The sequence below is a fragment of the Phalaenopsis equestris genome, unplaced genomic scaffold, assembly GCF_001263595.1.
Source record: "Phalaenopsis equestris unplaced genomic scaffold, ASM126359v1 Scaffold000632, whole genome shotgun sequence".
Classification (NCBI taxonomy): Eukaryota; Viridiplantae; Streptophyta; class Magnoliopsida; order Asparagales; family Orchidaceae; genus Phalaenopsis; species Phalaenopsis equestris.
Window position 1 is genome coordinate 171,721 of NW_018165072.1, and position 11,450 is coordinate 183,170.

The following is an 11,450-nucleotide window of genomic DNA, read 5'->3' on the forward strand; positions in this document are numbered from 1 at the left end:
TCGGTAACACTTTAGTCAACTGCCTAATATATACCTTGTCTCTTAGTACATCTTATTTCATAATTTTTTTCTCCTGTAAAGTATTTTAATTAACATCAACACCAAAATTACATATTTCAAACCTACAAATCTCATCTCAACAACTACCTAATATATACCTAGCCCCAACTGACATTCATATACTTCAGAAGGCACTGATTCGTTTTCACCTACACTTGCAAAGTCAACATTAAAATGTGAATGATGGTGTTGTATGTAATCATGCAACTTCATTGTTGTTGCAATAGTTTTAACATGTTTTTCGAAAGAATAGGCCAACATATCTCATAGAATAACCTATTTTTTCTTCCAAACTTCAAAGGTCCTCTCAATGACTCTCAATGACACCCCGCAATAATAAGTGACACTTATTAAACATTTACTTTCTCCGCCTATAGACATCAGAAACGCATACATTAGGTGGCTGACATTCGGTTTGAGGAGAGAATAGGAGATAGGTGGCTAGAGTAAGAGAAAATTTTACCTCCACACCGCACGACTGCACCGGCTAATCGTCGTCGCCGTACACGTCGGTGTTGGGTGGCTGTTGGCTGTCCAAACATAATATTTTTTCCTAGAGTTTGTAGTCTTCTGGGAAAGGCTCCACCTAGATCGGCGTTCGGCGTGAGTAGAAAACAGAAGAGCGGCTGCGCTTGGGGTCGTCTGGCGAAGAGGAGCCGCGGACGCATAGGGTGCCAACGAGAGTGAGGAGATGAACCAGGCACCTTGGGGGCCGTTTCACGAACGAAAGGTAAACCACAGAAAACATAACCAGAAAGTCGGGGCTCGCGGTTTTTATAAGGTAGATAGTAAGTCGTAAGTGAGGTTGGGGAAAAACCAAATATTATCAAATAAAGACGTCATCCGCCTCTGTTTCCTTCACTGCTTCGACAAGTGCTGCTTCACCATGAACAAAGCGTGTTACTTCTTCTGCAAGCCTCCTTTGAACCGAATTGGGAACATAATCAGGCTTCTTCATACTTTCCTCCAACTCTTGAATCTCCTCCAAGTCTAAGAAGGTTAAAACCTTCAAAAATCTCACAACATCCAAATCGGACACAGAGAAAAGGTATTGATAGAACTTACAAGGTGACAACATTGCAGGAGACAACCAAATGGCACCACCTTCAGATTTCCCAAACTTTGATCCATCACTTTTTAGCAAAAGTGGGAACGTAAGTCCATAGGCACCTTCGACCCGCAAAATCTTACGGATAAACTCAGTTCCAACAGTGATATTTCCCCATTGATCGGTTCCACCTATCTGAACATTTACAGCCATATTCTTAAACATGTGACAAAAATCATAACCTTGAAATAACTGATAGGAAAACTCAGTGAAACTAAGCCCCTCCTCAGACATCAGCCTCTTCTTCACACTCTCCTTCGCCGTCATAGTTCCAACCCTGACATATCCCCCCACTTCTCTAAGAAAATCCTTGCACTTAATTTCCTTCCACCAGTCGAAATTATCCAGAACCAAAAAAGAATCACCCAAATCTTTAGGATGTAAGCTCAGAATTTCATCGTTTGGGCAACCTCTTTTTAACCCCATCTCTTTGTTAGCTCTGTGAAGAATTCTATAGAGTTGAGCCCTAATTTCCGCGCTGTTATTCTCTATGGTCTGCACGCCCAATTCCGGCCTCTCTAAGCTTTTCCCTGAGGGGTCACCGATCCGGCCAGTGGCGCCGCCGATAAGGGCAACGGTCTTGTGGCCACATCGCCGGAACCAATGCAGAACGATTATTCCGATTAGGTTACCAAGATGCAAGCTTTCTGCAGTCGGGTCGAAGCCGCAGTAAACTTTGACAGGGGTACTGTTGGGATTAGAGCAAGCCGATCGGAGGTTTTCGCTGGTTAATGATTCCACAAGGCCGCGCTCACGGAGGATGTCAATAACATTGGGGATGGCGAGCTGTGATGAGGTCAACGAGGAACTACAAAGTCGATAAAAACGCGGACTGAGACGATGCTTAGGGTAGATGAAATGAGGATTGGAAGGCCTGAGAATGGCAGTCATCGCTGCAGCCGCCGCTGCCATCGCCGCTGCCGGTTGGATTGAGCTGGCGCTAGGGTAGGCTGGAGGATGAGGGATTATTATTCTGGTTCGGGGCATTCACATGCATACCACCCAATTTCTTATGTAAATACATATGTAATACTAAAAATATTAATTTTTTTTATCTTTATACCGCTCATATGTTCTATGTCACATAAAAACTTATCCTTATTTTAATTTTTAAAAGTTAAAAAATATATTTTTATGCATAAATAATGATAATTATGTAAAATTAGTATCTAGGTATGAAATTGGCAAATAGATAAGAATTGAGGGTTACGTATCTAAATCTTCCAATTTCATATCACAGGGTTTAGGGGGCATCAAATTTGGGCTCTTGAAGAAAAAAATAGATTTTAAAATTATTAAATTAATTTTAACATAAATATAATACAAAATTTAATTTCTTTATATATTTGTACACTAAAAATGTGTCCACATGAATCTTAAAGATATCTAATGATCAGGGGAAAATGTGTCACAGCATCGCAGACCCTCTAAGCACAATTCAAAATTGAGTGCATAATCAGTTGACTGTCACGTACTAGAAGGGCAATACCTCTCAGACAAATAAGATGAGAACAACTCCCAAAAAGTCTACCTGATCAGGCTCATGTGGATGAATCTAGAGCCCTTCACCCAGGACAAACCAAATGGGCAAAATAGACAGTCATTTCCAAAGTAGTTTGCATCAATCTAGCATGCTGCCGCCGGACCTTGTAGCCATCCAGTCTAGTGGCTGCCCGACTAGTAGTTGCCATGCCTAACTGTCGCCCTGCCTAGCAGCCGCCCAACCTAACTGTCACCCGACCCAGTAGCCACCAAGCCTGGTAGCCGCCCCGCCCCTCCTGATTAGGGGTGTTACTTCGGTTCAACGGGTCGAGTCTAACCCAAAAATGACACGACCCAAATAGGGTCAACCCAAATTAGATCTGAATAATAAACGGGTCGAAAACTAAGACATAAATCCGTTTTGAACTTGAGCTTGACCCGCTAGCCCGAACCTGAGCCAAAATTTCGTGTTTATTTGTGTCACACCCCATATATGAAAGGCGGCGCACAATGACAACATAGAGCATGATGGAAAGAATCTAACCTGTTTTATACTCTTAAAAGAAAAAAAAGTATGCACATATATACATTATTCCTGCCATCGTCGATCGCCGTCGACCACCATCGACCATCAAGGAACAACACTGAACTCCGTCGACCACTGCTGACCAGACGCCGTTAGTCGATATTATAACTTAGAAAATCTAGTAACATTTTCCCGTCTGTGGGACAAGAGTCATCTGTAATCATCAACTTATAGTGTATTTTTATAACTGGCCCAGACTCCGTGGTTTTTTTCCTTTATGAGTTTTTCACATAAGAACTTTTGGTGTCATCACAAGCTGTTTCTCTTTCATCTAAGTGTGTGTTGAATTATGAATTCTCGTGCAACGCTAATATGATAATCTATTACTCTACCGCCATGAATTTTCTAACTATTACTCTACCACCGTGAATTTTCTAGCACGCATCAGAGATTAAACTAGATCATTAGACTGCAGGGAGGGGAGCATCCGACCGCGGGACGTCGCCACAATCGCGTAGAAAGTGCACCAAATCACAGAGTTCCATGCAAAAATTTGAAGGCCCCGAGGATGACACAACATTGACTGGATTATGCGGTAAGCTTGGATTATCTAAATTAAATAAATCTAGAAACTTATAAAAAAGCTTAAAAAATTCATAACTTTGAGATACAAATTACAGAAATAAAATAAAACATAGCTTTGTACTCAAGTAACAGGGGGGAAAATAATAAAAATAAAATTGGAAATAATTAACTTATATTCAATTTTAAATTAATTAAATGCTCCATAGAGTATTTTAATTATTACAAATTTATTATAATGTAGAAAAATCTAAAATTTTGAGAAAAAATCCTCCTTGATTTTCCAAAATCAGAGAGATTCCCTAGCCTTAATATGACAAATTTTTTACAAATAAAATAAAATAAAATAAAAATTAAAATAAAACTTAGAAAAATCCAAATTAATATGAAAATTAAAAATAAAATTTAGGACAGTGAAATTAAATCCTAAAATGACAATTTCAACCCATAAAACTTAAAATGAAATTTAGAAACTTAGGAGTATGTAAAAATAAAATATTTACATATTAGCACAAAATTGTCCCTTAAAATTAACCTAGAATATATGGTGAAATATTTAATGTTTAAGTCTTTGTTTTGTTATATATACTGTTCTAAGGGACGAAAAACCCCAAATTGTAAATTCCTATATTCATGACACCTAAAATATTGCTATTTGTAAATCAAGCACTAATTTTTAATTTCCCACTCAAATATCAAAAGGTTTTGATAAATACCCTATCATTATTTTTTTTTATAAAATTTAAAATAATTTGATGGTGGCACAAATAAATATGTTGAGTTCATTATTAAAAAAATTACCTAAATACTTAATTTATAAATACCAATGTTTTTAATGCTATGTATGTTATTATCCCAAAGTTATATTATTCTGGCAGGACTGTTGTTTTTCCTAATAATACCTAGGCGAAGGGATCACCGGCTAGCCGTCGTCGCTGCTCAATGGGTCGAGAAAATTCCAGGCTTTCTCCCTCTCCTGCACGCCACGCCGTTGACGACTGGCGCTCACGCCGGAATCCAATTTCCGAGGCTTCGCCTCGCCGCCGACGGAGATGGTCACCGTATCACGATCGGCCGATCTCACGGCGGTCCGAAAATTCCTCCGAGGAGGAGGACCTGAAAGGCCTAAGCTATTTCGAATATCGTCGGATCAAACGGCAGCGTCTCAGGAAAAAGCTTAAGAACTGTATATGGAAGGTCACGCCTAGCCCTCCAGGTAGCGAAAGGGAGCTGTCGGAGCCACCGCAGGAAGAGCCCGGACAGAGTGCTGATCTTCCGTCAGATGATGATAAGAGGAAGATGAAGGAGTCTGGATCTGAAGGCTCTGATGGCGGCGGCCGTTCTTCTGGCGATTCTGAGTCCGGTTCTGAGAGTCCTCATCGAAAAAGCCGGAGTAGAAGAAATGGAAGGACCTCGCAGAGGCGAAGATACTCAGTTTCAAGTGATAGTGCTAGTGAAACTGATAGCGATGCTTCATCTGATTATGATTCAAGGAGTTATTCTGATTACTTGAGCGATTCAGATGATCAATCGAGGCGGAGGAAGAGGAGTTCAGCGAAGCGAAGAGAGAGGAGAAAGGAAAGCGTGCATTCTAGAAACATTAGGAAACGATCGTCTAGAAGTAGTAGGAAGAAGAAAAGAAAGGAAGTAACATCGGATTACAGTGATAGTTCTGACTCTGAGTCTAGTCCTACTGCTAGGAAGAAGAGGACCACAACCTCAAAGAAGAAGAAGATAAATAGGCAGTCCAAATTGGAGAACATGTTTGAATCGGATGCTAACGTCGGAGCTCCTGATGCTAACAAACCTGAGATTGATCCCGAAGCAGTGAAATTCATGGAGATGATTGAACTCCAGAAGAAACAGGCCTTGGACAGTGAGTCGCTTGTTGGGCCTATGCCACTTCCACGTGCAGAAGGTCACATAAGCTATGGAGGGGCTCTGCGGCCAGGAGAAGGAGATGCCATAGCCCAGTATGTACAGCAAGGCAAGCGTATTCCTAGGAGAGGAGAGGTTGGTCTTTCTGCTGAAGAGATTCAGAAATTTGAAAACTTGGGCTATGTGATGAGTGGAAGCAGACACCAGAGGATGAATGCTATCCGTATAAGGAAAGAAAACCAAGTATACAGTGCTGAGGATAAAAGGGCACTGGCTATGTTCAATTATGAGGAGAAGGCCAAGCGGGAGCACAAGGTTATGGCTGACCTGCAAAGGTTGGTGCAGAGGCATATTGGGCCGGACATGGGTCCTACACATGATCCTTTCGCTCCTAAGGCCTTAGAGGGTGATGATGCTTGAACTTGTTTCCAGGATATATTTTTTTTAATTATATTGATTATGTAGGATGTAACCTCTGATTACTGCTTTCTTTAGAATTGTAATCTAATTATGCCACTGGATATCGGTAGAAACAAGTCTTTTTCAAACAAATTCGGATATGTGGAGAAACAACCTAGCAAATTCTTGCTTTGAATATATATTTATTACCTGTATTATCCATTCATCCAGGTGAATAGTTTTCTTGTTATCTGAATGTGCAAACAAAAAAGACTTGCTATGTTGGTGATTTAATTTTGTAGTTCTAGAATGTAGAACGTGTAATGGTAAATATACAACGCATGTACCGTAATTTGTGAAAACAGCAAGGAAAACTTTGGCTGGCATCATATGTTCGATATTCATCTTAGCAATGGTAGTTCTTCACTCCATATATATATTTTTGTGATGCTCCATTATATCTGTTGTTTGCCTGAAGCATGTGATTATAAAATATTATTGGAAAGCCTGATTCTCTGCAGTATAAAAATAGTCTATTGGAGCTTAATATACAAAAAAAAAATCAGTTTCAGCAGAAGATATCATTGCATGATTTTCCTATGTAATGCTTTTCTAAACAAACATATAGTTTGCAACAGTTTTCTTTTATTTGTGAACAAGGTGTTACTCTAGACACTTACAAATTGTTTGTTTGTTTTTGCTATCCAAGTAAAAATTATGTTAAATGTTTATCACTTAAATTATATTTGAATGAATTAATCTTCTTTTATGATTAATGAAGCACTTTTAGAACTATCTAGAAAAGTATGGTTTAAAAAATTGTTCATGGATGTGCAACTTTTAGATAGTACTGGAAAATTTTACAATATCCGAGCTTTTATGTATATACAACTTCTGTATGTATTATATAATCATGCACCGTTTTCTTATTATACAATTGTTGTATTACTTGTTGAATGCACCTGAATCTGTCAGGGAAGTTGATGGAAACCTATCTGTTTGTATTACTCGTTGAATACACCTCACTTTGTCATGTGAGTTTATGGAAAGATATCTGTTGCTCTAGGTCACACATTTCACACTACCCTTGAGAAGGTTGTGATTTCTGAAGTCAACTATGAGTTTTATATAATTTGATATGGGGCAGAAATTTTTGTAGGTATCACACATTTCCGAGCTTTAGCAGATCCTCTAGAGAATCCTTAAACAATTCTAAGCCTAGAATCAACTGTACCTTCTACAGGTTTTAGTAAAGAACTAGGAAGTGAGCGAGTCTTTAGGGATGTCCGCTTACTAATTTTGCTGTATTTTTTGGGGAGGCAGTCATTGATTTTCTTATAGTTTTTTGTGGTTTGGGTATTGGCAATCTCTTAAAATCATTGTTAAGAGAGCCAAATTGAAATTCTACAGGTGCACCATACTTAATTTGAGATTTGATCGCTTAGTTTATTTTGAAATATAGCTATAAACTTTTTTGGAGAGGAAATTTTAAAAGTAGATCCTATTTAGAAAACTTGGTGGTTGAGTGAGGTAGAAATGTTATTAATGGTTAAAATTGTGCTTTACAAGAAGAGTAAAAAATAAATGCTATTGCTGCATATACAATTCATTAGGAAGCTAGCAATCTTGCATAGAAGTTATAAGTGAAAGTATATTTTGTCTTTCTGATGATTTAAATAATTGATAGGCAATGTTTAATGAGAAAGATTTATGAATTAGTTGAGGAAGAGACATAGGATTGTGAGATTTTGATTTACGTGTACTAGAAGTGAAGATATTGGATCTCGGTTAAAGGTGAAGACAATAATCTATAAGATATTATTTTGAAACATTGCGAAATGATCTTCTAAGGAAGAAATGTTCTATGAATAAGATCATGATTTGTATTATCTTTTGTTAAAAGAAAAAAATGGTGTAGCTAATTTAGCTTTGAATAAGATTAATGAAATTAATGCTTTTAGTCTACATAACGTAATTATCAAGTCCTGACTAATCCTAAAGATATCGAAGGAGTTTGATTAGTAAATCTTTTAAATGTGATTTACCGTTCTCCATCGAACACCAGGTCATCCCGAAACAGCTTAATCTCTTTTAACTCCTTTCGAAGGAACACAACTAGAAGCATCTTTAGGTATGGATTGATGGGTTTACCACAACCAATCCACCACTCTAAAGGTAGCTGAGACCTATGTGGTGCTTTAGTTGAGACAACCCATAATGGTTCCTAGCAATGCCGAGTAGAGTATAGGTCGGACCGTACCTGTAAATAAGCTTTAGCTAGCCTAAAGATAGTTTTGGGATTTCCAGTATGAGAGAATTGGCCCAACCTTTATGATTAAGAATACTAATAATTAATAATAAAAGAGTTGTTTAGAATATTGATTATTATTGAAGATACATACCTATGAGTAATATGAAGATGTTATGAAAGAGTGCTAGTGAACACAAACTTAAAAGAAGCAATTAAGTATCAACAACAACAACAATGAACCTTTATCTCACTAAGTGGGGTTGGCTATATGATTTTTTTTCTTCATTGTGTCCTAATGAGGGTCATATTTTCATTTAATTCTACGTTTTTTTACTTACATAGCACTCAAACCTCATTAATTACATATTCCATACTCAAAACTTCTTATTTATGAATATCACACTAAAAAATTTTTAATAAGCACGAATATGGAACTCCCGTCTCTTTCCTTTGCCTCTCCGTCAAAGGATTCACGCGGGAACCAATTCCTCCCCCCCTCGGCCGCACCCTCTAATCTGCTTCGGCGAAAGCAGATCACCAATGGGTTGGCTTGCGGCGCTGCTTTCAGTCTCCTCCATCTAAAATGCGGCCAGACCCACCAGCCAGCTCCGACGCAAGAAGATCATCATCTTAAACCAGGTAATTGTTCACGTCCATCTTTCTGTTTATATCAACCTCGTTCGATGAGTCCGTTCAGATTTTCTATGGAGTAAGACAAGCTGTAATCTAATTAGGTATATATAAATGTGGGTATTTCTCTTGAGCATGAATTGTTCGACGATTTGCCCCATTTAGGCATAGGTGACATGAAACTAATTTTTTACATAATATTTTTTTTAATGTCTAATTTTATGAGTGCCTTTGTGATCAATTAAATTGGAGAGTCTTCTTTCATCTCTGTTTTTGGTGAAAGCCATTCTTTATCTGGTCTAAGATTTTGCTTTGCTAGATGGTGAGAAACTCTCCCAATTTGTTCCTTGGATGAAGTATAGTTTTGAGTTCTTAATCCATTCTCCTTATTTTCATCTTTGCTGGATTCTTCCCTGGGTTTCTTGCAATGGCATATAAGATTCATAAAGTTAAGGTTTCTTCACATAGGCATAGTACATAGTAATTCTATTAAAAAGTAGATTCTTCCTATAAGAAAGCCTTTTTTTTTCATTAAAAAAATGTCATGAAGGTAGGTGGTTTATGAAATGCTTGTATTACCTTCTTCCTTGTCATCGGTTCTATATGCCCTACAAATTTTCAAACAAGGTCAATTCTCTGCATTTCGGTTACCTTATCTTTGAGTAAAATTTCAATCATATGAAGTAGTTTGCCAAGAGCAAGAGCAACCATTGTTTTACCAGACAAAAATATTTTATTTGGAGTTTAATTCGTGGAAAAATGACATTTACTGCATGTAAGATGCAAATACATTTAGAATTGTAAGCGATAGTGCTAAATCGGTTTCATAGCAGGAATCACAAGACAATGGAATTATTTTGGCATAATACTTGAAAGTGCTGCGTTGAATATTAAGAATAAAGAATAAATGGAGCAACGTGACTTTGTCATTCACACATGAGTTTTGGCGAAGAGATAACGGAGGAATAGCAGAGTTATGTATTTGAGCAGCTTGATATGAATTATTCTTTATGTTTTACTAATTTCATATAATTGCGAGTGTGGTTGCGTAAAATTGAGATTAGTTGTGTAAAGAAAATGTCTTACTTCATGAGAGACATGTAGTTTTAAATTAACTTTTTGATTTTATTGGGGAATAGAATATGTACTTGTATGAAGTAGTAGATGTGCAATGAGAAGGAAGATGAAATAATTTTAAGATTATGAATTACTGCTGGTTCCAGTTGCATTTCAGTGTAAGACTTGTTTAAATTATGTGAAGTGCAGCCATTCGACATTTCTTCATTACAGGCCTTATAAATGAAAAGTGAAGGGTATTGGTTTTTTATATTGATTACTGGTCTTATAAATGAAATGTTGAAATCATCATTTAATTTTATGAAATGTGAAGTGTTTTTTTCACCAAGGCCGGCTGCAGCTTTCATTTAAACATCACGTACAACAACTGCCGCCTACCATACCTCAACATATGCCAATGCCCTGCATGCAATCACTTCCTGGTGTTCATGTAGGTGGCCGCTTACAATTACTGGTAAGAGTTTCCATATTCATTAGTATTAAGGGAAATTTACATGCATAGCACTCTATTCTTATGGATTTACATTTCTCACACCCACACTTCTATATTTACCTACGCACCACTCAATTCTTATGTTTTTACGTATCTGACACCTAAACTTCCAGTTTTACTTAAATGCTATCATACCTATGCATGAAAAGCTGTATTTCACTTTTTAAAAGTTAACATGGTGGTATTTTCCATGTAATACAAAAAATTTGGGTGGTATAAATGTAAAAATAAAAAATCTAGATAGTAGATAAGTAAATACGTATGAATTAGATGTTAATGTCCCTGATACATTTACAAAAGATTTGTTCATTGCATTTCCCTGTTACAGTTTGAAAACCTTTCTCTGCATCAATTATAGCTCCGTTAATGAGCTGGCTAACAGGAATCAGTAATTTAGCTGATGCATATGAGTTTCTAAAGCTTGCGGGATCGGATTACCATGGAAGAAAAGCAGACGATGAATCTGAGTTCAGAGAACAAAGAGGATGAGCGGTTGCTTGCTCAACTTAAGCTGTTGTTCCATGCTCTCCAGATGTGTTGGGTCTGGGAATATCTTGTGTTTTTTTTGTTAGAAACAATTTTATGAAATTTTGTTTTTAAACGTTCTGTTGATGCACTGTAGTGCTATTTTCTTGGCAGTCTGATTAATGGAGGTATTGCGTGGTACTAGTGGAGAGGAGGTTCCATCACCTGTTCCTAAGCATGATACAGATACACAACTTGTAAATGGAAGATGATACAACACACTCGAGAGCAGAAATCAGAGAAAAATCTCTCAAATTCATAAAATCAGGAAAACTGAAATTCAAATAGCCTACTGCAACATATATAAAGGTGCGCTAATAGAAAGCACCTAATTGAAAATAGGAAAATATGAAAGAACGAGGAAGGAAATAAGCAAAAGGAGGAAACTTACAAAAAATATGGAAAAAAAAATTAAAAAGGATTAACGGGCCCATTAATC

At 37.3% G+C, this 11,450-nt stretch overlaps 3 protein-coding genes across 5 annotated transcripts in view; 1 reads left to right on the plus strand and 2 right to left on the minus strand.

Moving 5' to 3' along the window:
* The window catches only part of LOC110030014 (tyrosine--tRNA ligase, chloroplastic/mitochondrial-like), a 29,972-nt gene extending 29,373 nt beyond the window's left edge, over positions 1-599 (minus strand). The window contains exon 1 of one of the 3 annotated variants that reach the window (XM_020732549.1): positions 524-599. The gene's annotated coding sequence lies outside the window, so the exon portion shown is untranslated. The remainder of the gene's footprint in view (positions 1-523) is intronic. The other 2 variants (XM_020732550.1, XM_020732551.1) reach the window with 2 other exon arrangements.
* On the minus strand, positions 328-2,167 carry LOC110030015 (tyrosine--tRNA ligase, chloroplastic/mitochondrial-like). The gene is made up of 2 exons (XM_020732552.1): positions 1,126-2,167; positions 328-1,050 (listed from the first exon to the last, which is right to left on the minus strand). Exons 1-2 carry the CDS (start codon positions 2,153-2,155, stop codon positions 887-889), a joined length of 1,194 nt encoding a protein of 397 aa, XP_020588211.1. The 5' UTR covers positions 2,156-2,167; the 3' UTR covers positions 328-886.
* A 2,471-nt stretch (positions 2,168-4,638) lies between these two features.
* LOC110030017 (NKAP-like protein) lies at positions 4,639-6,188 on the plus strand. The gene has a single exon (XM_020732553.1). It carries the CDS (start codon positions 4,701-4,703, stop codon positions 6,054-6,056), a length of 1,356 nt encoding a protein of 451 aa, XP_020588212.1. The 5' UTR covers positions 4,639-4,700; the 3' UTR covers positions 6,057-6,188.
* The last annotated feature ends 5,262 nt before the right edge of the window (positions 6,189-11,450 follow it).